Source organism: Oncorhynchus mykiss, unplaced genomic scaffold (genome assembly GCF_013265735.2).
Source record: "Oncorhynchus mykiss isolate Arlee unplaced genomic scaffold, USDA_OmykA_1.1 un_scaffold_216, whole genome shotgun sequence".
NCBI classification, from domain to species: domain Eukaryota; kingdom Metazoa; phylum Chordata; class Actinopteri; order Salmoniformes; family Salmonidae; genus Oncorhynchus; species Oncorhynchus mykiss.
This window is the reverse complement of record NW_023493686.1, coordinates 274,848-302,337: the sequence shown is the minus strand read 5'-3', so window position 1 is coordinate 302,337 and position 27,490 is coordinate 274,848. Positions and strand designations below refer to the sequence as shown.

General features: G+C 43.1%; 1 protein-coding gene across 1 annotated transcript; it reads right to left on the bottom strand.

The window, feature by feature from the left end:
- Positions 1–183: 183 nt before the first annotated feature.
- Positions 184–19,501, bottom strand: LOC110487199 (myosin heavy chain, fast skeletal muscle). The gene is made up of 40 exons (XM_036973001.1): positions 19,476–19,501; positions 19,115–19,342; positions 17,597–17,743; positions 16,409–16,565; positions 16,069–16,096; positions 15,691–15,805; positions 15,493–15,585; positions 15,080–15,140; positions 14,839–14,937; positions 14,144–14,247; positions 13,626–13,764; positions 12,698–12,816; positions 12,384–12,533; positions 12,119–12,289; positions 11,652–11,955; positions 11,260–11,324; positions 11,079–11,166; positions 10,845–10,962; positions 10,606–10,729; positions 10,034–10,170; positions 9,304–9,559; positions 8,870–9,112; positions 8,164–8,340; positions 7,922–8,067; positions 7,652–7,742; positions 6,857–7,246; positions 6,609–6,735; positions 6,289–6,407; positions 5,862–6,058; positions 5,546–5,729; positions 5,244–5,409; positions 4,958–5,082; positions 4,491–4,799; positions 4,066–4,269; positions 3,789–3,914; positions 3,490–3,660; positions 2,033–2,137; positions 1,841–1,936; positions 1,291–1,422; positions 184–314 (listed from the first exon to the last, which is right to left on the bottom strand). Exons 2-40 carry the CDS (start codon positions 19,328–19,330, stop codon positions 294–296), a joined length of 5,820 nt encoding a protein of 1,939 aa, XP_036828896.1. The 5' UTR covers positions 19,331–19,342; positions 19,476–19,501; the 3' UTR covers positions 184–293.
- Between the last annotated feature and the right edge of the window lie 7,989 nt (positions 19,502–27,490).

The following is a 27,490-nucleotide window of genomic DNA, read 5'->3' as shown; positions in this document are numbered from 1 at the left end:
CTATGAATTGTGAGAGTGGTTACATTTCTCCAGCCTAATCCCTCATCTGATGTGTCTGCTTTTTTGGGGAAAACACTTTGTTGCTGTTGGAATCCCAGATTGCTCCTTTAATTAAAGTACAATATTTTTATGGTTTGAAAAAGCTGTTTGCTGAGTAATAAATCCACAGTCACAAAGGAAGTGTATGTAGATCCACATGTTTTTAATCAATGCTCAACATTTCACCATGAAAATCATATTTTATGCAACACAGGAAAATGGTAAGACTTTGATCTTCAATTCTTTGGTCTTGTTTATTCAGCAACTTCTTTTCCCTGTAAGAAGAAAGAAATAATATAATGGATCAGTAATAATAATGAACATGATAAATATATGGATAGAATATAATGGATCAGTAATAACAATGAACATGATAAATATATGGATAGAATATAATGGATCAGTAATAATAATGAACATGATAAATATATGGATAGAATATAATGGATCAGTAATAATAATGAACATGATAGACTTGGATAGAATATAATGGATCAGTAATAATAACGAACATGATAAATATATGGATAGAATATAATGGATCAGTAATAATAATGAACATGATAAATATATGGATAGAATATAATGGATCAGTAATAATAATGAACATGATAGACTTGGATAGAATATAATGGATCAGTAATAACAATGAACATGATAAATATATGGATAGAATATAATGGATCAGTAATAACAATGAACATGATAAATATATGGATAGAATATAATGGATCAGTAATAACAATCAACATGATAAATATATGGATAGAATATAATGGATCAGTAATAACAATGAACATGATAAATATATGGATAGAATATAATGGATCAGTAATAACAATCAACATGATAAATATATGGATAGAATATAATGGATCAGTAATAATAATGAACATGATAAATATATGGATAGAATATAATGGATCAGTAATAATAATGAACATGATAAATATATGGATAGAATATAATGGATCAGTAATAATAATGAACATGATAAATATATGTATCAAGCATTTAATGCTCAGTGCTCAGCTTGGATTTTCAATTTTGAAGTACTGTATATATATACTAGAAGTCCTATACAATATTTTTTGTTGTTGTTGCCCTTCCTGAAATGTTCTTCATATGGATCTTCAATACAGTTGAGTGTAAAAGGTCTGTATTGACCTCTGAGAAGACTGAATCATAGGTGGTGTTGATGTGGTCATATCTGAACATGAGTCAGGTACAGGTTTAGCAGCAGTTCTGTACCTTTCCCGAGTCACGGGTCTTGGCTCTGAGCTTGTTGACCTGAGTCTCAGCGATGTCAGCACGCTCCTCAGCCTCCTCCAGCTCATGCTGAACCTTCCTGAACTTAGACATGTGCTGGTTTGCTGCTTCCTCCTGGGTGAGGAAAAGAGAAGGAGAGCAGAACATCAGCATTTAAAGTTTGAAGCTTCAGGTAGCAAATATCAATAATATTTTCAACAAAACAAATATTGGCAGATTTAGGATAGCAATGTATACAGGGAGATATGATACTGCAGAGAAAGTGAGTGGCAGAACGAGAACAAACCGCTGCCTCCAGCACGATCACTAGACCAGAAAATTCATATTCAATCTCCTTTAAGTTGGTAACACATAAGAGGCACTCACAAATGCGCACAATTTCTTCAGCATTTACTTGCACTATCAATTGTCATTGTTGACTGGTGTGCTGTAGCAACACTTCAACTAAACCGTATGGACATTACGTTTTGTAGGGGGAAAAAACATTTTCCATTGTATGCTTTCAGAGTATTTGACTAAGTCAGTGACTCACCGCTTCCTCAGAATGCCTCTTGTAGGCCTTCACTTTCATCTGCAGCTTATCTACCAGGTCCTGAAGTCTGTTAACATTCTTCTTATCCTCCTCAGTCTGTGGGAGAAGATCAAAGAATCAATGTCACAATAGTTTTATACACAAACCTGTCTGTGTAAGTGTCAAGTGTGTGAAGAATGCACTTTCTCTTACCTGGTAAGTGAGCTCCTTGACTCTGCGCTCATACTTGCGAACTCCTTTGACTGCATCTGCACCTCTTCTCTGCTCGGCCTCCACCTCAGTCTCGAGCTCACGCACCTTTGTGGAACAAATACATTTAGGCATTTGTTTGAGGTGGTGAAATCAAATCAGACCTAACAACTATTTGTAAAACGGTAGAATCTTCTACCCAGTCAAGGAGGCACAATTGTTATCTGTTCCTATGTACTCTGTAATTATAACAACAACTTTTCATTATCTAGGTCAGTGGTTCTCAAAGTGGAATTTACATTTCAATTTGTTTATGTTTATTTCTAGCAAGAACAGATTAAACAGCCAGGGATCTTTGGAAAATGTTCAGAGGGTGCAATACTGTACAATATAATATTATTCATCCACAATTTATGTTATTAACTCTTAGATTAAACAACGGGTCTGGGAGGCTCACAACTCAATTCTTCTTGTTTTTGAAATATGACTTTTAACCATTTTGTCATGCGTTTTGTGGTGTATGGTGCAGTACCAGTATGGCGACTAGAGGCCGCCACTCGCATGTTTTAATGTTGTGACATTGCTTCTATTATGGAGCTCGCGCTCTGGCAGTTGGGAGAAATTTGCCAAGTGAGCCAACAGCAAGACAGAAGCACCGACATAAATACATTTTAATGTCTTTATTTTGAAAGTAAGCGAGTGGAAAAACACCATATTCAAGACGGCAAAGTGTCTGAAGTATGTACATATGTTTGTTGAGGTATTCTGTTGTATTTTCAGGTTTTACGAACTTATTAAAGTCCGCTAGCCTAAAAGCTAATTCAGCCATTAGCCTGCTAGCCGGTAGCCCCGCATAGCAACGCTAGCTTGCCTAGCAACGGTTGTTGAATGAGACGTTACAATAGAGAGATAAATTATTACTATGACATTAATTCGATGAATGTATATTATATTCTGTGTTGATATTTATTGTGAATTATTATTATTAATATGATCGAAATGGCAGATTAGAAGAAGTCTTGATCCAATACCTTTTTATTTAAAGGTCTTGGATCAACTCCACTAAATAAGTGTACAATTATTATAATTGGTTTTGTTGTGATCATAAATCCACAGTAATTTAAGCTTTAAAACTGCAACATTTTTTCTCAGATGCAAACAAGGGGGACTAGATTAGTCCAGTCATGCACTGCAGAAGTCATAGTAAATCTGCGTGGATGCTATTTTTGATGCACTTTAAAGTATGAGTTGTGTTCTGATATTATGAAGGGGGTCCCTGATGTATACGCTACCACAAAAGGGGTGGTCCCCGATGCAAAGAAGTTTGGGAACCCCTGATGTAGGTGGGTTATTGTGAGAGCAAATCATTAAACAATGCTCCTGTGTATTTTTACATGATCAAATACATTTCCAGCAATCAGTCTTTCAATCCACCCTAATCCACCCTGCAGGTATCTCACCCTGGACTCCAGTTTCTGGAGCTGCTTCTTGCCTCCCTTCATGGCCAGATTCTCAGCCTCATCCAGGCGGTGCTGCAGGTCCTTGACTGTGACCTCCAGGTTCTTCTTCATCCTCTCCAGGTGAGAGCTGGTGTCCTGCTCCTTCTTCAGCTCCTCAGACATCATGGCCGCCTAGAATAGTAGTTTGTTTAATTTACGCACCAATCATAACGTCCCTCTGAGATCTTTGTGGTTCTTATCCAGCCCTGCTACCATTGGCACTCGGGGACAAATTAAGTTGATGTAATTCAAGGACTCACGTCAGTGATTGCCTTCTTGGCCTTCTCCTCTGCATTCCTGGCCTCCTGGACGATGTCCTCCACCTCTCCCTGCACCTGCACCAGGTCAGTCTCCAGCTTCTTCTTGGTGTTCAGAAGGCTGGTGTTCTGAAGGAGGAAGACGATGTTTTTGACTCTCAAGAGAACTTGCAAGACAAGACTGAAATTCTGAACATCTAAGGCAAGCACGGTCCAAATACAGGTGTGTTTAAACTGTATGCTTGGCTGAGTTTCATTAGAAATGGCTTTTGACCCATACCTGGGAGTGCAGCAGTCCAACACGCTCGCTGGCGTCTACCAGCTCAGTCTCAGCCACTTTGCGGCCTCTCTCTGTCTGCTCCAGAGCAACTCTCAGCTCCTCGATTTCAGCCAACATCAGGCCGTTTCTGCGCTCCACCATGGCTGCCTGCTCCTTCATGTCTTCTGCGACACGGACGGCGTCATCAAGGTGCAATTGGGCATCCTGGGGTTCACAATGACATACGTTCATTAGGACTTGTGGAAGTAGGGGTGAAAGGATCGATCAGTGATATAAATATTCATTGGTAAGAATTTCCCCAGTATCGCTACCTTTAGTACATAAACCACTCTATTTAAGTCCTCTGTTCTGTTATTTTCTACAGATTCACAAACAAATCCCTCTCCATGTTCAGGTGTTTGAGCCTGATGTCCCAGTCCCTTTACCTTGAGCTGTCCCTGGACATTCCTCAGCTGTTTCTGGGCCTCAGCGGCCTGCCTGTTGGAGTGGCTCAGCTGGATCTCCATCTCGTTCAGGTCTCCCTCCATCTTCTTCTTCACCCTCAGGGCATCATTCCTGCTCCTGACCTCAGAGTCCAGGGTGCTCTGCATGGAGTCAACCACCCTCTGGCTGTTCCTCTTGATCTGCTCCATCTCCTCATCCTTCTCAGCAATCTTCCTGTCCACCTCACCCTTGATCTGGTTCAGCTCCAGCTGCACACGCAGAATCTTGGATTCCTCGTGCTCCAGTGTTCCCTGGACAAACAGAAGCAGTCAGGCCAATTGTGTTCAATACATTTGGATGTAGGAATTAAATATATATGACTACAATAACACCAATACAGAGGGCATTTCACTCTAGCTGGCATTGGTTAGTTAACACTGCTTTCCCATCAAACAGCTGTAGTTTGTACCTCAGCCTCCTCCAGAGCAGTCTGGATCTCAGACTTCTCTGTCTCCACGGTCTTCTTGGCCTTCTCCAGCTCATGGATGCTCTTGCCAGTCTCTCCAATCTGCTCAGTCAGGTCAGAGATCTCCTCTGCACACACACATACAGGAGCAGTTTAGACTTGGGGGATTTTAAGTGGATATGTCAATGTACTGAAGTTGATATTGAATCATAATAACAGTGAATTAATTAACAGCAATTCATCTTGCTAATTAAACATAAGCCAAATAGATTTGCTGTCAAATGCTCACGTTGCAGGTTCTTGTTTTCTCTCTTCAGAGTCTCCAGATGATCCAGAGCCTCCTCGTAGGAGTTCTTCATCTTGAAGAGTTCAGTGCTCATAGAGCGAGCCTCCTTCTGAGCTCCTTCCAGCTCAGCCTGGCCCTCCTCATACTTCTGCTTCCACTCTGCCAGAACCTAGGAGAATCCATGGGATTTTCATCAGAAGTCATTGATGAAGAGTTTTGAATTATAAATATGCTACAATTATACTACAATGAATCATATAGCAGACAGTAAATATCAGTCTATGGTGAGGTTTATTCATTTTCACCTTGTCAAAGTTCCTCTGCTTCTTGTCGAGGTTGGCGGCCAATGCGTTGGCTCTCTCAACATCAATCATGAGGTCCTCCACCTCTCCCTGCAGCCTCTGCTTGGTCTTCTCCAGGGAGGCGCACTTGGAGTTGGTCGCCTCAATGGTCTCCTCCGCCTCCTGCAGACGCTGAGCCAGCTTCTTCCTGTTGGACAACAGAGGGTGTTTTAATGTGAGAGATATGTTACAATACATATTGATGTAACATTTTGTCAGAGCCCCCTGCCACCCTCACCATCCACACCATATCTGAGTTTTTCTGTTGCGTGCGACTCACTTGGCCTCCTCCAGCTCCTCTGTGCGCTGGATGGCATCAGTTTCATACTTAGTCCTCCACTGAGCCACCTCACTGTTGGCCTTGGACATGCCGCGTTGCAGCTCTGCCTTGGCCTCCTGCTCCTCCTCAAACTGCTCCCTCAGGAGGTCACAGTCATGGCGGGCAGACTGGACACCGTGGGCCAGTGCATTTTTAGCCTGTGAGAGAGAAAGACAAGGAGAGATGAGTGAGATAGTCAAACACATTATGGTCGGAGTCTCTGAGGGTGGAGAGACAGTAGAAGTCTCTGAGGGTGGAGAGACAGTAGAAGTCTCTGAGGGTGGAGAGACAATAGAAGTCTCTGAGGGTGGAGAGAGAGGGTGGTGTAGTCATATGAAGATATAGCTCTAAACTCTGTGGACGGTGGAGTCCATCTTGGGTCCCTTACCTTGACCTCCTCCTCAGTCGCCCTCTTCAGCTCCTCCACCTGCTGGGTGAAGGCCTGTTTTCCTCTGGTCAGCTGAGACACCAGGGCTTCCTTCTCCTCCAGCTGGCGGCCAAACTCACCTGCAGGGACAGAGGGACATTTTGTAAATAGGGTCTCTGTTCTCTAAGATTGAAAATGTATTTTGAGGTATCATAGGGCAATGTTAGTTTCTACTGTACTGTTCACAACGTATGTGGAGTGGACTATGTGGATATAGCCCCTAATACATGTTGTGTTCTACTGAAGGAAAGCATTGGCTTGTTGTTCATTGTTGTTGGTACCATTTTCTGTCAGGAGTCTGGCCCTCTGTCCGCTGATGTCGTTGATCTGGCGAACATTCTCATCATTCTTAGTCTTGAGCTCACTCAGCTGGTCCTCAAGAGTACGGCACATCTTCTCCAGATTGCCCTGTTAGTGAAACATGTTCCATCATTACTTTATATATGTGACTGCTGTCAACTTCAGGTCACTTGAATGGTAATGTAGTTGACCCTCCTCAACACTGCTTGATCAAAACATCACTACTCACCTTAGCCTTGGCGACGGCCTCCATGTTGCTGGAGAGGTCATCAATCTCCATCTTGTACTCGCTCTTCTCCTTCTCCAGCTTCTGCTTAACGCGCTGCAGGTTGTCGATCTGCTCCCCGAGCTCAGCCACACTGTCGGCCTGCTTCTTGCGCAGAGCGGCGGCTGTGGCCTCATGCTGCAGGGTGGACTCTTCGAGATCACGACGCAGCTTCTGGAACTCAGCCTCACGCTTCTTGTTCATCTCAATCTGAGCAGCAGTGGCGCCTCCGGCCTCCTCCAGCCTCTCGCTGATCTCCTCAAGTTCCCTGGAGAGATCGGCCCTCTGCTTCTCAACCTTAGCCCTGGCAGCACGCTCAGCCTCAATTTCCTCCTCCAGCTCCTCAATACGGGCCTAGAACAGGGGTAGGAGCAGGGGGATGAACACCACAATACAGTTGAAACAATTGAACTCCACAAAATAATAATAGTATGTATATTTTGCATAAATGTGTTTACTACGAAGCCAGTTACACTAATATATTCAGTAGACAGTGTCCCATGCAGAAGCCAAACCCTCAAAGGTAAGAAGTTAGACAGAGGACTCTACATGGATATACGCCATTTTAACATGTATATTGTCATTGAGGGCTGAGTGGGGATGGTAAGAAGCACCAACAAGAAACACCATCTTCCAAACTACTGAGCCATCAGAAGCCACCTGGAAAACTGTCTGCTGACAGAAAAAGTGTCAATTTTTTTAAAGGAAATGGTTCAAGTCTGTGCTTTTCTGTACTGGAGCTTATATCCTGTACTGTACCTGGAGTTCCTTGATCTTCTTCTGCAGCTGAGCTCCCAGAGACTGCTCATCCTCAATCTTGCTGAGGAGCTGGGTGGTCTCAAACTCCTTCCTAAGAAACACAAACACGTTGATTGCAGAGTTAGTTTTTGTTTGATAGTTTAAAGGGAGAGTATCATACCATTCACTTTTCTTTAAAGAATCACATGCAAATGCTAATTCATAATTACAAGAATTAGTCAAGAACAACCATTATAGCAGCTAATACTGTAGTCATTTGTTTGTGTTTACTTCTTGATTTTCTCATCAGCTTGCTGCTTGTCATTCTCCAGGTCCATTATGGACTCCTGGGCCAGTTTCAGATCTCCCTCCAGCTTTCTCTTGGCTCTCTCAAGGTCCATACGGAGCTTCTTCTCTTGCTCCAGAGAACCCTCAAGCTATAAGATAAAAACACATATATTATTAAAATGTAAACAACTGAAGATAATATCATCTTACATACTATCATGGCCAAAATGTCCAAGTCCACTCACGTCGTCCACTTGCTGTTCCAGCTTGGTCTTGGCCTTGGTCAGAGTGTTGACTTTGTCCTCCTCTGCCTGCAGGTCATCCAGTGTCTGCTGGTGGGCCTCTTGGAGGGCTTTCTTCTCCTTGGTCAGCTTGGCAACACTCTCATCCATAGACGCCATCTCCTCTGTCAGGTTTTTAACCTGTAAATGGCCACAACATAATTATACTTCACCATAAAGGGGAGATTTAGTTTGTTATATATTGCCTTCAATTAATTTAGATTAGAAATGCCTCAACAATTACTGTACTATAGATTCAACAGTGTTCACCATGCCCGTCTACTGAATGGAAGTCAAACATTACATTTAAAAAAAAAAAACTTTATTTAAATAGGCAAGTCAGTAAAGAACAAATTCTTATTTTCAATGATGGCCAAAGAACAGTGCCTTGTTCAGGGGCAGAACGACAGATGTTTTACCTTGTCATCTCGGGTAACCTTTCTGTTACTAGTCCAACACTCTAACCACTAGATTACCTGCCGCCCCATGAGAGGGGAGCAGAACATGCAATACATTTGGGGAGTACCCCACAACTGAAATTCTACTATTGTGTCCTAATTGTTCCTGCACCCACAATACAACGTGAATTCCATTTCTGTTAAGCTATGTTTTGAGTTGATTATTGATTGGATTATTGTTTGGTTAGACTGTCTATGGTAAGACACAAGACCTTGTTTTCAGTGGCGTGCTTCTCCTTCTCCACTTTGGCCAGGGTGAGCTCCAGGTCATCAATGTCCTTCTTCAGCTCAGAACACTCATCTTCCAGCTTCCTCTTCTTTGCAGTCAACTCAGCATTGATCTCCTCCTCATCCTCCAGCCTCTCGGTCGTCTCTTTGAGTTTGGCCTCCAGCTGGATCTTGCTCTTGATGAGCCCCTCACACCTTTCCTCAGCATCGTTCAGACTCTCTCCTTCCTGGTTTCAGAACAGCAGAAACCAAATCAGAGGCCTCACTTTGTATCCAAGTATACATGTTACTCAAAGAGGTCAGAGCAAATCAATAGAAATTCAAGAGATATATAACATGGGAAATACAAATGTGTGTTCATATGTATGTGTATGCAAATGTGTGTTCATATGTATGCAAATGTGCCCGGGTCACTCACAGACGCGACTTGGAGCGCCAGGTCGTTCTTCTCCTGCGTCAGGGCCACCAACTTCTCCTCCATTTGCTTCTTTGTGGCCAGAGCCTTGGCCAGGTCTGTCGTCATCTTCTCATAGTTCTCCTTCATGTTGGCCAGCTCCTTCTCAGTCTCAGCGCTCTGCAGCAGGGGCTTGATCTTGAAGTACAACTTCATCCATGGCCAGGTTTTCACATTCATGAATGAGCGGATGTTGTACTGGATGGAGTAAATTGATTCTCTGGTCGACAGAAAGGATGGAGTGGCATGGTGAGTGACATGCTTAAAGCTACATTCTGGGATTAGATGAACAACAAAACAGAACCACCTGCCACTGTTTGTTTACAGTTGAGGAATGGGGCTAGGGAAATGTAACCCCTCTTAAATTCATAGACAGTGCTCAAGATGCAAAATCTGACAGGTCATGCATTTTAAGCTCATGAGACATTTTATATTCTTCAAGAATGAAAAGGTAAATACCAAAAATGTAAATGACAGTTGAACAGCCAAATCCCAAACTGCAGCTATAAAGCTAGAATCCTTAGTTGCTACATTCATTTCTGGACAAAATGAATTAACCCAAAAGCTTTAGCAGACCATTATAAGATGTACTTTCTCATTCTGAACAACTCACAGCATATACAGTATGTAATCATAATGCATTAGATACAGGTGGTTGACAGAAAGCTTTGCCAAGATGTCTACTATTCCTCACCTCCTCTCCATCATCTTGGTGAACTCTCTCCTCATGAGGAATCCACGGCTGAGAGCCTGGACCATGCCGACTAGAGTGGCCAGCTTCTCATCTCTCATCTCCTCCAGGACACCCAGCAGACCGGCTTTGAAGAACACCTGAGACACAGGTTAACATGGTCAATGGAACCACAGATAGAAAGGCTTGAATCAAAAGAGGGGAACAACACCACTAGATTGATTTAAACAACATTAACTTTGCAATAGTTGCAACCAAACCATGTGACAGGTTGTTTCTAAGTTGTTAGTTATTGTACAGTTGTAGATTAATAATGTACACAGATGCAGATAACTGCAGCCATACCACTCTAACACAATGCACATGATAATGACTTTAGTTTCTCTTCTATACTTGTGATGTATGAATTTGAAGAAAAACACTACAATGTTTTTCCACCTTTTCTATTAGTTAAATGAAGAAGAAAGAACAAAAGAATGGATAGATCAACTAGAGAGTATATATATATGGTACGGGTTTAAATTATCATTCAAGTTGTGTTTTGTTGTCAGATTTTGCTGGGGGTTTTGACTGACCTTGGTGTGTCCAAACTTGTAATCCTCGTGATTCACATCAATGGACCCAAGCAGCTTCTCAGAAGCCTTCTTGTTGTCCATGAACTGGCCCTCGGGGATGACGCTGGCATTCAGTACTTTGTACCTGAATAAAGATAGATTATTTACATATGTGCAGTTGTAGGTTGGTTATATTACGTAAAAGGTAAGCTTATCCTTGGAGCAGATCTGTGAGCATGTGTACATTTATGTTTGTGTACCTCTGCTTGAAATCAGCATAGATGATTCTGCTGGGGAATCCCTTTCTGCAGATCCTGATACCCTCCAGTACACCATTACACCTGAGCTGGTGGATAACCAGGAAGTTCTCCATCAGACCTGGTAAAACAAAACAAGTCTCTTTTAATACTAATAAACAGGTTATAGATTGGGATCGTTAAGGTTACTGATACTGTACTGATAAGATGACATATTTAACTCAATATTTCTTGTACCTGGAGTCTTTGACTCGTTGGGGATCAGGCAGCGCACAAAGTGAGGATGAGTGCTCCTCAAGTTGGTCATCAGCTTATGTAAGTTCTCCTGTAAGAGGGTTACAAACCATTTTCTCAGACATCATTTATGATAATCAATGCACCTTTTGAAGGACTGAATCTACACATTTCAAAAGCTCACCCTGAACTGGGAGGACACAGTCTGCATGGAACCACCCTTCTTCTTGCCTCCTTTCTTGGTTGTATCTGTTAAAATGGGGGAAAGTTAAAGATAACTAGAAAAGTAAATTTCCTAGAGCGGGTGGAATAAATAGAATAATTAGAAGAGTATGTAAGAAATCTAGAGTGGTCTTGTCTTCAGCAAGCACACTAATTATAAACCAGAGAATCTCTGGTTAACTTCACACTTATCTAGAGGCAAATGCTGCCAATCAGATTGTGTAGAATAACACCTATTGTATGAGTAAATTAACCCAGTAATAAACCCTGAGAAAGTGTGATACATTCAAAGACTTTAAAGAACATTGTAACTGGTGCTTTAAATTAAATATTGTGACATGATGCTAGTCTTACCCTCAGGTGGGGCAGCAGGATACAGGGCAGCCAAAAGTTTGACTGAGGACTTCCCGTACAGTTGACAAACTGAGTCGTTCAGGGGGTCCTTGTTCTTCTCCAGCCACCCAGTGATGTTGTAGTCCACAGTGCCGGCGTAGTGCACCAGGGAGAAGTGGGCCTCTGCCTTGCCTTTGGCAGGCTTGGGCTTCTCAAACGCCTTTGTTTTGCCAAGATGCTGGGAGTACAGCTTGTCCTTGAAGGTAGTGTCTGAAGACTTAGGGAACATGCACTCCTCTTCAAGGATGGAGAAGATGCCCAATGGCTTTACGAAAGGAGATGTATATCAAATTAGTGATATTTCCATTTAGGATCACATTTATTCCTTTTGCAAACATTCTATTTGCGGATTACATTCATTTAGGAAACATATTGAGTTCTCAACAGTCAGATACGTTGTACCATTATAATCCTCACAGACATCTTACCTTCTCAATAAGCTCAATGCAGGCAGCCAAGTCCATGCCGAAGTCAATGAAGGCCCAGACGATTCCCTCCTTCTTGTACTCCTCTTGCTCCAGGACGAACATGGTGTGGTTGAAAAACTGTTGCAGTTTCTCATTGGTGAAGTTGATGCACAGCTGCTCCATGCTGTTGTACTGTTGATGGAGTTTTAAAAGGGATCATTTCATCATACAAGACTGTAATCCATCTCAATCACAACTAATTGTCTTGTTCTGGTCTCATACTCACATCAAAGATCTCAAACCCGGCAATGTCAAGCACACCGATATAGAACTGCCTTGGCTGCTTTGTGTCCAACATCTCATTGATACGGATGACCATCCACAAGAACATCCTCTCATAGATGGACTTGGCCAGAGCACTGACTGAGTTATTAACCTGCAAATGATAATATCTCAAATTAATATGTGAGATATTGACCATGTCTGGTGATAAGAGCATAAGGGAAAAACAAGATACATTATTTTTTTTTAGCTATGCACTCATCCCCAAAATAATTATGGTGCTCAGAAAATGGTAGATGCTGTGTTTGGCTGCCTTACCTGAGGCACAGTCTGTCCCTTGGTCACATACTCGTTGCCGACCTTCACTCTGGGGTAGCACAGAGCCTTCAACATCTCAGCTGAGTTCAGGCCCAGCAGGTAGGCGATTTTATCAGCCACTGGAGAGAGAACCAACAACAACAGACTCAGGGACACAAGATCACTTGTTTCTGATTTCACACTGACAAAATAGTTTGGCTATCTTTTTTGTGGGTTAGGTTTAGGTTTTCTCACATATCCATCATTTCAAATCATTTCTGGAGGTTGGAATTGTGTCTTAAAAAAAACTCCTGCCTGACTTTCATATGAAACGTACGTGTTCTACACTGGGTGTACAAAACATTAGGAACACCTGCTCTTTCCATGACATAGACTGACCAGGTGAAAGCTAGGATCACTTGTTGATGTCACCTGTTAATTCCACTTCAATCTGTGTAGATGAAGGGGGGAGAAAAGGTTAAAGAATGATTTTTAAGCCTTGATACTGTTGAGACATGGATAGTGTATGTGTGCCATTCAGAGGCTGAATGGGCCTGACAAAATATTTACGTTCCTTTGAACAGGGTATGGTAGTAGGTGCCAGGCGCACCGATTTGAGTGTGTCAAGAACTGCAACGCTGCTGGGTTTTTCACAACGCTGCTGGGTTTTTCCTGTGCGTATAAAGAATGAGCCACCACCAAAAGGACATCCAGCCAACTTGACACAATTGTGGGAAGCATTAGAGCCAGCATGGGCCAGCACCCCTGTGGAACATTTTCGACACGTTTTCGAGTCCAGGCCCTGACAAATTTATGCTGTTCTGAGGGCAAAAGGGGGTGCAACTCAATGTTAGGAAGGTGTTCCTAATGTTTTGTACACTCAGTATATTTCTATCTTTGGAAATGGGACTAATGCTTTATATATTGTATATCTATGAGTGGGACTCACCCTCTGTGCCGTCTGGCTCGGCCTGCTCCTCACGTTGCTTCTGCTTGAATTTCAAGTTTCCATGGTGCACTACAGCTCCTGTCAGCTTGTAGATGGCCTGCTTCTCTTCATTAGTGAAGCCCAGGATGGTAATAGCATCCTGGCATTAAAGAGGAAGTACAACAGAGATGAACTGAACGGTAGTTTGCTCAGTTACACTACAGTTCTGTGCTGCTCACTGCAGAACAAATGGGATAGATAGATTTGACTGGCTTCTCTGTTACACATGATTACGCTTGGCAAACACATTAGTAGATGGCAGCACAGTTCCACAGGGCACTTAGTGGTGCTCTATAGTGGAAGGCATGAAGAGTTCTTTGAGGCACATGCCTAACTAACACAAGGCATTTAGAATCAAACTTAAACATACATGAACATTCCCAGCTGCCACCAAGTTGGAATTTCACAGTACATTCAGTGTGTATGGTGGTCCTATCCATTCCATATCTAGAGTTTGGTTAACCCTTTGTTTGACTCACATCTGTGGCATCCAGCTCTTCATTGTCGTTGATGCTTGCCACAGTGATCTGACCCTGACTGCACATGGGGAAGTCGTAGGGGTTGGTGGTGATGAGCGCCAATTCTGTGGACAACAGAGAACAGCTTGTCAGGTAAATCTCTTAGAATTCTTCTGTTCTAACTTTACAGTATCTCTCCCTCCTTTACTCAATAGATGGACTCAATGATACATGTAGTATATAATGAATAGCATAAAGAGGAGACTGAGACTTGTGGACTAGTGCATCACAGTGTATTACTTGATAGATATTTCCCAGAGACCTGTCCCATGTCTAGATGCCTTGTTATCTTGGATGTACTCATTGTAATAGTATGATTAGTGTGGATTATAGTGTGGAGGGGTTGAGGGTAGATGAAGCGATGAAGGGACAAATAACAAACAAAAGACAACTATTGTAAAATACATTGTGTATGTAAAATGTATATAGTACGTATAAACTGGAAGTAGAAGCCTAAGTATTGTTGTCCATTTGTTAACTCCAATTAGGGGAGGGATGGTAGGGTTATGGGAGGAGTGGTAGGGATGATAGGGTTAGGGGAGGAGTGGTAGGGTTATGGGAGGAGGGGTAGGGATGATAGGGTTAGAGGAGGAGTGGTAGGGTTAGGGGAAAATCTGGGTGGGAATCATTTTCTCTGGACCTCTACTTTGTCGTACCAACTATGTCAGGTTTGTGGCCTGTCATCATCTGGAAGAAGATGTGGTAGCCTCTCTCATCGGGCAGCTGGAAGGACACTCTGGACTTCTCCAGCAGGTCTGAGAGAGAAAGAGAATGAGTGAATGACACACAGAGAAAGAGAAGAGAACATGGGATAAAATTACTTTTGATGATATGATCTCCTAAAAATTATCTGTGTGAATTTAGGAAAGCATTGAGAAACAATCAAAACCAACTCACAGGTCTCAATGTCAGCTTTAGCCAGTTTACCACCTTGGAAGTGAATCCTGATGAATTTACCCTACAGTAGAGCATGGGGGTTAGAAATAGGTCAACAAATTAATCTAACATTTTTCTTTGATAGACCCCTGTAAATGTTAGTTTGTTGGACAGATGTTGGATCTATTGATACAGATATAGGATCTTGATGTAGGATCCAGTTTGCTACAGCAGGGGGAAAAATCCTGAAGCAACAGGAAATGTGAATTATTACATGGATTGCAAACAATTTTTTTTAAATTGGTAGGGGTTGATCTTTTTTTTATTATTACTACAGCAAATCAAGTAAAATGTTGAAGTGTATACTATAGGGAACTAATGAAATACATTTTTCCAATATAAGTTAACTTCCACAGTATGCCCTTCATACTTACAAAGCGAGACGAGTTGTCGTTCCTCACTGTCTTGGCATTACCATAAGCCTCCAGCAGAGGGTTAGCTGCAATGATCTGATCCTCAAGAGACCCCTGATTGAGACAAACACAAGTTTCTCAGAAACTGGAAAACTGGTAAAGTAATTTTTTCTTCATTGCTTGAAAAGTGTTAAAAAGGCAAACATAAGAACAACTTACCTGCATTTTGCTGGGGTCTACTTCCTTCTTCTTCTCTCCACCAGACACTGCAATGGTGGCAAAGTACTGGATGACACGCTTGGTGTTGACAGTCTTTCCTGCACCGGATTCTCCGCTGGTTTATATGACAGAGAAAGAGGGGTTTTAGTTACATGTTTGAGTGTCAGATTGGCTTTCACTAAGAAATAGCATAGAAAAATGCACTGTTAACACTGTTCTGACATAAGTCTTTAACAAATAATCCTTCTCATCGACTCGTTATTACACATAACCTGATGCTCTAATCCATTCATATTGTCATGTATTTCATCACACCAAGTGACACAACTTATTACAATAGAAACACTTTCTCAAGTGACATTTTAGTAAACAACTTACGTAATCAGGACGGACTGGTTCTCCTTATCTGGAACCAAAAAACACATTGCTTATCATACTCAAAACACATGGGGACATTATTTAATTCATAGCATCATCATGAATTTAACTTTGGAGCATTTTTCATTCAAGGGTAGTGAAATCAGATATTCCCAGCAAACTGTTATTACCTAGACTAGAAAACAGTAGATACCTCTCTGAAGCATATTCCATTGATGCATCCATTAATCTATCCATAAACACTTAATTGACTTTGAGATCCATATGTCCTTATGGACATCCATCCATCTATCCATCCATCCATCCATCCATCCATCCATCCATCCATGAAAGCTCGTACCAATCAGCATGAACTGAAAGGCATTGTCAGAGACTGAGAAAATATGGGGTGGAGCCTCCATCCTCTTCTTCCCTCTGTAGGCGTTGACAACCTCCATGTCGTATACGGGGAGCCACTTGTAGGGGTTCACCGTGGCACAGAAGAGCCCAGAGTAGGTCTGGATGAAAGAATAATTAAATTAGGGTATTAGTAAAGTCAGATGTTCTTTTACCTGGATTTATGTGAGGATGTGGGTGTTCTTTGGTTTACTGATATGGGTCTACTGTATTGATATGTTTTGGTTTCTACCATTCATTACAGTGGTGTCAGTTTACTGAGCAATATTGTAGGCTGCAAAAGTATATATTTTTATACTAATACAATTGCTTGAAAAAAAGTATTTTGTTTTTAACAAGTAATATCTTTATCTCTCAAAGAGATCGGGGTCAGAATTATAGAGGTCTATTTTCATGTCATCCGACCAAAGCACTGGTTCAAATCCAAATGTCAGTTCCATTTTAGTAAACTCCAGCCGTTTACATTTGTTGGATGACACGAAAATAGAGCTCTTTGGGTAAGCCAACCAGGTGATGGGTTTGGTGCTGAAATTAGAATGCGTAAGCAGAAAAGAACCCCAATTCCTACTGTAAAATACGGTGGTGGATCTTTGATATTATGGAGCTATTTTGCTTCCACTGGTCCTGGGGCCCTTGTTAAGGTCAATGGTATCATGAACAGTATCAAGTACCGGGATATTTTAGCCGAAAACCTCGTTGCCTCTGCCAGGAGGCTGAAACTTGGCCGCGAGTTAATCTTCCAGCAGGACAATAAACCCACATTCACATGAAAATCTGCAATGATTAAATGGCCACAAAGTCAACATTTTGCAAAGGCCATCTCAGTCTCGGGACTTGAAACCCATTGAAAACCTGTGGTTTGAATTCAAGTGGGCAGTCCATAAGAATGTCAAGGATCAGGAAGGATTCTGTATGGATGAGTGGTCTAAGATCCCTCCCAACTCATAAAACATTTTAGAATACATTTTTGCTCATATTTATCAAGAGTGTCAATATTTTTAGACTTCTCTGTATGGGTAGTACTGTATTTATGTATTTCTTATGTTCATGTATGTGTGTATTTATTATGTTCATGTATGTGTGTGTTTATTATCTTCATGTATGTGTGTGTTTGTATGTGCAGGTTTCTTACATAGATCATCCATGCTGCATAACGCTCTTTGAGGTTATACAACACAGAGGCTTCATTCAGGTAGGTCATCATGGCCATGTCCTCAATCTTGTCGTACTTAGGGGGGTTCATCTCATAGATGTCTGCATCTTTGAACTCTTTTCCTTCCTGAAACAGTCAGAAATCTAGATTACACACAGATCAAACTGGACATGACTGAATGATTTTTGCTCATTAAATACAAGTTGCATCATTAAAAAATATATATATCCATATTTAATCCAACTACTTAGTTATCACCCACTGACACATACATGGTGATTCTTGACTAGTCAACATGAGAAATGTGTTAGTTACATAGTGCCTTCATAAAGCAAGTAAATGCTTCAAAGTAGCCCTTCATTTATTCCAGATTTTGTTGTATTACAGCCTGGATTCAACATTTATTAAATAGATCTTTTTAAAATGATAATGAAATACAGAAATATCTCATTTACATAAGTATTCACACACCTGAGTCAATACATGTTAGAATAACCTTTGGCAGAGATTACAGCTGTGAGTCTTTCTGGGTAAGTCTCCAAGAGCTTTACACACCTGGTTAGTACAATAATTGCGCATTATTATTTTTTATATTCTTCAAGCTCTGTCAAGTCAAGCTGGTTGTTGATCATTGCTAGACAGCCATTTTCAAGTTGTGTCATCGAGTTTCGAGCAAATTTAAGTCAACTGTAACTAGGCAATTCAGTGTCGTCTTGGTAAACAACTCCACGGTATATTTGGCCTTGTGTTTTAGGGTATTTTCTTGCTGAAAATATGAAGAGTGGAACTCAGTCGTGTTGGATTTGCTCCAAACATAACACTTTGTCTTCGGGACATGAAGTTCATTTCTTTGCCACATTCTTTAGAGTTTTACTTTTAATGCCTTATTGCAAAAATAGGATGCATGTTTTGGAATATTTTTTTATTCTGTATAAGATTTCTCCTTTTCGCTCTTTCATTTAGGTTAGCATTGTTATAATGTTGTTGCTCCATCCTCAGTTTTCTCCTATCACAGCCATTAAACTCTGTAACTGTTTTAAAGTCACCATTGGCTTCATGGTGAAATCCCTGAGTGATTTCCTTCCTCTTAGGCAACTTAATTAGGAAGGGCGCCTGTATCTTCGTAGTGACTGAGTATATTGATATACCATCTCAAGTGTAATTAAAATGTTTTTGTTTTTTTACCCATCTACCAGTAGGTGCCTTTCTTTGCAAGGCACTGGAAAACCTCCCTGGTCTTAGTGGTTGAATCTGTGTTTCAAATTCACTGCTTGACTGAGGGACCTTACAGATTATTGTAGGTGTGGTAATCAGAGATGAGGTAGTCATTCAAAAATGATGTTAAACACTAGTATTGCAAACAGAGTGAGTGCATGCATGTATGTGTATCTTTTTTTTAAACTTTTTTTGTTGTTGACATTTTCTTTAAGAATTTAGATGATTTTTCAAGGAATAGTGTAATTGCACAAACTTTAATACTTTTCAGATCAGGCTTACCTCCTTAGTGCCGTCAGGTTTTGTGACTGTTACAGTACACTTCCCGTCGGCCCTGGCAGTGACCAGACCCTTAAGGTACAGCTCCGCCTTGTCTGTCACATAGCAGGAGTTCTTTGAATCAAAGGGTGCGGTTTGTGCCTCAATCCTTTCCCTCTCAGGCTTACGGAGGTATATGGCAGCCTTGCCGTAGATCTGCATCTCCGCGTCCGTACTCATGGTGACGGATAACTAGGAAAGAGATGAAACAAGAAACATGATTGACTCTGTGGTGCTTCCTCCCCAGTCAACAGAGTTAGGTGAGCGGTATATCTCTCAGAATATTCTCATCACTTTTTATGTGAAGACTCAAACCATGTCTCACCTTCTTTTTCCCCTCCTACAGATGAATGTGTGCTTCTTGGAGGACCCTGTGAAACATGAGAGTGTTGTGAAAACACACAAGTCTAAATTCTCATCATTTAGCCGTCAAAAAACATTTTGGCAACTCACTTCACTACACATTCAAATAATTACCCCTGAAAGCCCAGTTACATTCTAGAACCCCCTCAAAATATGTAAATGAGAGTTACAGATTGGAAGTAAAACATTTTAAATCAAATGCCACTTTATTGCATACTGTCAAATCTTACAAGAGACATGCATAACTTAATTCAAACACTGCAGTTAGCTACCGCCTCAGTTGCTGAGTGCAAACATGAGACAAATGTCAAAGTTGGAGAGGTCTTACCACAGAGGAAGAAGGTATCTGACTTATGGATGCTGGGGCCTCAGTCTCCTTATATCTGGTTGGAAGTGCCAACCAAGCAACAGTTAATTATGGACCACTCTGGGGAAGGACATGGATTGTAGGAGAGACCTCCCCCCCAGACCTGTGTGTCTGTGTCTCACTAGCACCTCCCACTTCCAGGAGCACCACACTCCCAGGACATTACTTTTTAATGTCATGTTTGTCTCTGAATTGAATTTCACTGAATTTACATAAAGTAGATATGTCATTGCTAATAATTATTATAATGTCCAAAAAAAATGTTGGATTAATCAAATTGATTCCAATGTTACTCCCACTGACCCTCAAATACTGTAATGGAATCCATGTTGCCCCAATATAAAATACTGTAATGGAGTGAGTTTGTTTCCCAAATACCAATAATACAGTTTTCATCTGACCTGATTTAAGTCTAATCTGACCTGATTTAGTTCCATTTTAGTGGCATTAATCCTCATCAACAATTGTATATATATGTTCACCTGTTATTTATATTGTTTAGCTTGTAAACACATCTGAACTGTCTCCTCAACTCATGCTTGTGATGTAGATGGTCGTTACCTCGTGCTTTGCTCACTTTGATTTATCACCCTGGTGGAACCATATTAAATTAATATTTAAATCTAGAACAGAAACATTTAGGCTGTCAATTAAAGCTCATAAAACTGTTAAATCTAATGTGTTATTTATCTACAGTATGACATATTGAAGATTCTGGAGGCACTTCTATTTGTCTCACATTTCAGTTGGCTAAAACGGTCCAGTAGGATTCTTATGACACATAACACCAGTACAGTATTTCAATAATCTTATCCACTCATATTGCTGACAGCGATATAACTGCCTCAAACTGTTCTCACAGTCTGAAGTAAACAGCTTAGAAGCCGAGCTGGCTGATTAAAAATGTAGATGTAGAAAATAGTACAAATAAAGGAAAACCCTTGAATGAGTAGGTGTTCTAAAACTTTTGCCTGGTTGTGTGTGTGTGTGTATATATATATATATATATATATATACACACACACACACAGTGGGGCAAAAAGTATTTAGTCAGCCACCAATTGTGCAAGTTCTCCCACTTAAAAAGATGAGAGAGGCCTGTAATTTTCATAATAGGTACACTTCAACTATGACAGACAAAATGAGGGGAAAAAATCCAGAAAATCACATTGTAGGATTTTTAATGAATTTATTTGCAAATTATGGTGGAAAATAAGTATTTGGTCACCTACAAACAAGCAAGATTTCTGGCTCTCACAGACCTGTAACTTCTTCTTTAAGAGGCTCCTCTGTCCTCCACCTGTATTAATGGCACCTGTTTGAACTTGTTATCAGTATAAAATAAATATGTCCACAACCTCAAACAGTCACACTCCAAACTCCACTATGGCCAAGACCAAAGAGCTGTCAAAGGACACCAGAAACAAAATTGTAGACCTGCACCAGGCTGGGAAGATTGAATCTGAAATCAACTGTGGGAGCAATTATTAGGAAATGGAAGACATACAATACCACTGATAATCTCCCTCGATCTGGGGCTCCACGCAAGATCTCACCCCGTGGGGTCAAAATGATCACAAGAACGGTGAGCAAAAATCCCAGAACCACACGGGGGACCTAGTGAATGACCTGCAGAGAGCTGGGACCAAAATAACAAAGCCTACCATCAGTAACACACTACGCCGCCAGGGACTGACATCCTGCAGTGCCAGACGTGTCCCCCTGCTTAAGCCAGTACATGTCCAGGCCCGTCTATTGCTTATATGGAAAGTGAAAGGGGTGAAAAAGGCAGAGAAGGATCCTCCCGAGTGGTGCAGCGGTCTAAGGCACTGCATCGCAGCGGTCTAAGGCACTGCATCGCAGCGGTCTAAGGCCCTGCATCGCAGCGGTCTAAGACACTGCATCGCAGCGGTCTAAGGCACTGCATCGCAGCGGTCTAAGGCACTGCATCGCAGCGGTCTAAAGCACTGCATCGCAGCGGTCTAAGGCACTGCATCGCAGCAGTCTAAAGCACTGCATCGCAGCAGTCTAAAGCACTGCATCGCAGCGGTCTAAAGCATTGCATCGCAGCGGTCTACGGCACTATATCGCAGCGGTCTAAGGCACTGCATCGCAGCGGTCTAAGGCACTGCATCGCAGCAGTCTAAAGCATTGCATCGCAGCGGTCTACGGCACTGCATCGCAGCGGTCTAAAGCACTGCATCACAGCGGTCTAAAGCATTGCATCGCAGCGGTCTAAAGCATTGCATCGCAGCGGTCTAAAGCATTGCATCGCAGCGGTCTAAAGCATTGCATCGCAGCGGTCTAAAGCACTGCATCGCAGCGGTCTAAAGCATTGCATCGCAGCGGTCTAAAGCATTGCATCGCAGCGGTCTAAAGCATTGCATCGCAGCGGTCTAAAGCATTGCATCGCAGCGGTCTAAGGCACTGCATCGCAGCGGTCTAAGGCACTGCATCGCAGCGGTCTAAGGCACTGCATCGCAGCGGTCTAAGGCACTGCATCGCAGCGGTCTAAGGCACTGCATCGCAGCGGTCTAAAGCATTGCATCGCAGCGGTCTACGGCACTATATCGCAGCGGTCTAAGGCATTGCATCGCAGCGGTCTACGGCACTATATCGCAGCGGTCTAAGGCACTGCATCACAGCGGTCTAAAGCATTGCATCGCAGCGGTCTAAAGCATTGCATCGCAGCGGTCTAAGGCACTGCATCGCAGCGGTCTAAGGCACTATATCGCAGCGGTCTAAAGCATTGCATCGCAGCGGTCTACGGCACTATATCGCAGCGGTCTAAAGCACTGCATCGCAGCAGTCTAAAGCATTGCATCGCAGCGGTCTACGGCACTATATCGCAGCGGTCTAAAGCACTGCATCGCAGCGGTCTAAGGCACTGCATCGCAGCGGTCTAAAGCACTGCATCGCAGCGGTCTAAAGCATTGCATCGCAGCGGTCTAAAGCACTGCATCGCAGCGGTCTAAGGCACTGCATCGCAGCAGTCTAAAGCACTGCATCGCAGCGGTCTAAAGCATTGCATCGCAGCGGTCTACGGCACTATATCGCAGCGGTCTAAGGCACTGCATCGCAGCGGTCTAAGGCACTGCATCGCAGCAGTCTAAAGCATTGCATCGCAGCGGTCTACGGCACTGCATCGCAGCGGTCTAAAGCACTGCATCACAGCGGTCTAAAGCATTGCATCGCAGCGGTCTAAAGCATTGCATCGCAGCGGTCTAAAGCATTGCATCGCAGCGGTCTAAAGCATTGCATCGCAGCGGTCTAAAGCACTGCATCGCAGCGGTCTAAGGCACTGCATCGCAGCAGTCTAAAGCACTGCATCGCAGCGGTCTAAAGCATTGCATCGCAGCGGTCTAAAGCATTGCATCGCAGCGGTCTAAAGCATTGCATCGCAGCGGTCTAAAGCACTGCATCGCAGCAGTCTAAAGCATTGCATCGCAGCGGTCTAAGGCACTGCATCGCAGCGGTCTAAGGCACTGCATCGCAGCGGTCTAAGGCACTGCATCGCAGCGGTCTAAGGCACTGCATCGCAGCGGTCTAAGGCACTGCATCGCAGCGGTCTAAGGCACTGCATCGCAGCGGTCTAAAGCATTGCATCGCAGCGGTCTACGGCACTATATCGCAGCGGTCTAAGGCATTGCATCGCAGCGGTCTACGGCACTATATCGCAGCGGTCTAAGGCACTGCATCACAGCGGTCTAAAGCATTGCATCGCAGCGGTCTAAAGCATTGCATCGCAGCGGTCTAAGGCACTGCATCGCAGCGGTCTAAGGCACTGCATCGCAGCGGTCTAAGGCACTGCATCGCAGCAGTCTAAAGCACTGCATCGCAGCGGTCTAAAGCATTGCATCGCAGCGGTCTACGGCACTATATCGCAGCGGTCTAAAGCACTGCATCGCAGCGGTCTAAGGCACTGCATCGCAGCGGTCTAAGGCACTGCATCGCAGCAGTCTAAAGCACTGCATCGCAGCGGTCTAAAGCATTGCATCGCAGTGGTCTAAGGCACTGCATCGCAGCAGTCTAAAGCACTGCATCGCAGCGGTCTAAAGCATTGCATCGCAGCGGTCTAAGGCACTGCATCGCAGCGGTCTAAGGCACTGCATCGCAGCAGTCTAAAGCACTGCATCGCAGCGGTCTAAAGCATTGCATCACAGCGGTCTAAGACACTGCATTGCAGCGGTCTAAGGCATTGCATCGCAGCGGTCTATGGCACTGCATCGCAGCGGTCTAAAGCATTGCATCACAGCGGTCTAAGACACTGCATCGCAGCGGTCTAAGGCACTGCATCGCAGCGGTCTAAGGCATTGCATCGCAGCGGTCTATGGCACTGCATCGCAGTGGTTTAAAGCACTGCATCACAGCGGTCTAAGGCACTGTATCGCAGTGGTCTAAGGCACTGTATCGCAGCAGTCTAAGGCACTGCATCGCAGCGGTCTATGGCACTGCATCACAGCGGTCTATGGCACTGCATCGCAGCGGTTTAAAGCACTGCATCGCAGCGGTCTAAGGCACTGCATCGCAGCGGTCTAAGGCACTGCATCGCAGCGGTCTAAAGCATTGCATCGCAGCGGTCTAAGGCACTGCATCGCAGCGGTCTAAGGCACTGCATCGCAGCGGTCTAAAGCATTGCATCGCAGCGGTCTAAGGCACTGCATCGCAGCGGTTTAAAGCACTGCATCGCAGCGGTCTAAGGCACTGCATCGCAGCGGTCTAAGGCACTGCATTGCAGCGGTCTAAGGCACTGTATCGCAGTGGTCTAAGGCACTGTATCACAGCGGTCTAAGGCACTGTATCGCAGTGGTCTAAGGCACTGCATCGCAGCAGTCTAAGACACTGCATCGTAGCGGTCTAAGGCACTGCATCGCAGCGGTCTAAGGCACTGCATCGCAGCGGTCTAAGGCACTGCATCGCAGCGGTCTAAGGCACTGCATCGCAGCGGTCTAAGGCACTGCATCACATCAGTCTAAAGCATTGCAGTGCTAGAGGCTTCACTACAGACCCAGGTTCGATCCTGGGCTGTATCACAGCCGGCTGTGATCGGGAGTCCCATAGGGCGGCACACAGTTGGCCCAGGGTCGTCAGGGTTAGGGGAGGGTTTGGCCGGGGAGGCTTTACCTGGCTCATCACGCTCTAGCGACTCCTTGTGGCGGGCCGGGCTCCTGCAGGTTGACCTTGGTCGTCAGGTGAACAGTTTCCTCTGACACATTGGTGCGGCTGGCTTCCAGGTTAAGCGGCATGTTTCGGAGAACGCATGACTCGACCTTCGCCTCCCAATCCTGTTGGGGAGTTGCAGCGATGAGATAAGATAGAAATAGAATCCTCTGCAAATTGACCACAACTAAGCCCCAAAAAAGAGATTGTATTTGAAAATGTCAATAATTCATACCTTGATTACATTGATCATATATCAATTTTTTATTTGTGGGAATACTTGGGAATAGGTTACCTACATTTTAAAAATATTTCCTGAATTCCTGGTGAGTTCACTTGTTTTTGTAAGTTGTTGTTTAAAATAAAATAAAAAACATTACAAAAAAATTCACAAACTTTTCACTAATTTTGGAAGGCCAAAAACACAAACATTGCCGGAGCAATTGGGAGTCCTATAGGAGTGAGTCGACTCGATTTAAGTTGGCCCGACCAAAAGTTTGGGTTTTGGAACCAAGCTGCCTTGCAAGGCCTTGTTCTGGTCAACGGCAGAGTCAGCTCAAAACAGAGGTGTCGTAGGTTAAGCAGGTGCAGTAATGAGTACGATTCTGTATTGTCACATGCAAAAGTGATTGCTTTTGATACAAACGCTTTATCTGCCTTCGCAAATAAAAACTAGTTTGGAAATTCAAACATATGCAGTATTTTATGTTAAATTGATATCGTATGTTTCTGAACGATGCATCATGCTTCACAACAAGTTGATTTAGCTGAAGCCACTGTGTTAGTGCTGGGGTGGAATAAAAGCCTGCACACCATGTGGATGGGCCGTCCAGAGCAGGAGTTGAAGCCTGCTGATATACTGTTATTAACTGACACACCATGTGGATGGGCTGTCCAGAACAAGAGTTACAGGCCCCTGATATACTGGTATTAACTGACACACCATGTGGATGGGCTGTCCAGAACAGGAGTTACAGACCCCTGATATACTGGTATTAACTGACACACCATGTGGATGGGCCGTCCAGAACAGGAGTTGAAGCCCCCTGATATACTGGTATTAACTGACACACCATGTGGATGGGCCGTCCAGAACAGGAGTTGAAGCCCCCTGATATACTGGTATTAACTGACAGATGTCATTAAGTAGTTGAGTAAACTGTCCTTATAAAACTGTTATTGTACATATGTCGTATTTTATCAGGGCCTTGGGAGGATCAGATAGTAACCCCTGATCCAATACATTTTAAGGGTGCTTTAAATTACTGTCTGTGCTCGCAAAATAGTTTATCACCACAGACAGGAGTTTGGCTGAGACACCCCACAGCCAGTAAAAATCTAAATCTGGATATGAAATGTTACATACTTTGGCATGGATCCACAAAACAACCAGTCTTGGCTCGGTTCATTCAGATCTTATTTCCCAGATCACATATCTCACTGTAAATGTATTATGGTGTCAGCAATGTGAGGACCTCATGGTTGACTAATTAGGTCAAAATAATGTGCTGGCCTGTATTGGATCTCTCTGTGGTCCACAGTATAGGTATGAGGTGTTCAGCATGCAGTGTGAAGTCAATGGAGGGATAAATGTTATATTAATCTAATACATTTACAAGGAGAAACAGTTGGATCAAATGGGGAGCTGTTGTGTTTTACACATCTTTAGATAAACAAGTAGTCAACAGTATTACCCCCTGCCTAGTGACCTTCTCCTAACATGGCCGTGATCCTAAACTGGATGTCAGAAATACATGCAGCCTGAAGTCGTTTAGGATTACTGTATGACCCTGCGTCATAGAGATGGTATCAAACCTGCTGAGCTGTTCTTGAAACTCTTTGATCCCATACAGTCGATGGCAGAGTTACAGGAAGTGTACCTAAGCAACAGTTAATTTGCAAGCCCAAAATGGCCATGTTCAGAAACAGGTGTGTCAGAAATCGCTGAACTCCCCTTCAGCTGCAGCTGTTGGAACACAAGCGTCTCTGGGGGAGCAGGGGACTCATCCTCGCCAAGGCTTTCAGAAGAGTCAGGACAAGTGACAGCCCAATCCACTAGATGACCCCACCAATGATCAATGTTTAGAAGTTAAACCCTTCACATCCAGTCGCACAATTGGAAGACTGATTTAAATCATGGGGGAAATGGGAAGTGTTCCTGTCTGCCGGTGATGGAGTTGAATAGAAGGAGTTGAATAGAAGGAGTTGAATAGAAGGAGTTGAACAGAAGGAGTTGAATAGAAGGAGTTGAATAGAAGGAGTTGAATAGAAGGAGTTGAATAGAAGGAGTTGAATAGAAGGTGTTGAATAGAAGGTGTTGATGTGTTGAATAGAAGGAGTTGAATAGAAGGAGTTGAATAGAAGGTGTTGAATAGAAGGAGTTGAATAGAAGGAGTTGAACAGAAGGAGTTGAATAGAAGGAGTTGAATAGAAGGAGTTGAATAGAAGGA

What these genes read in the sequence shown, in the direction of transcription:
- LOC110487199 (XM_036973001.1), bottom strand. Translation starts at nt 19,330, where the DNA reads ATGAGTACGGACGCGGAGATGCAGATCTACGGCAAGGCTGCCATATAC. An exon ending in CGACTGAGGAGGAGGTCAAG is followed by an intron (nt 6,059 to 6,288) that starts GTAAGGGACCCA and finishes TCTCTCTCACAG; the next exon opens with GCTAAAAATGCACTGGCCCA. An exon ending in TCCAGAAACTGGAGTCCAGG is followed by an intron (nt 2,138 to 3,489) that starts GTGAGATACCTG and finishes TGTTCCACAAAG; the next exon opens with GTGCGTGAGCTCGAGACTGA.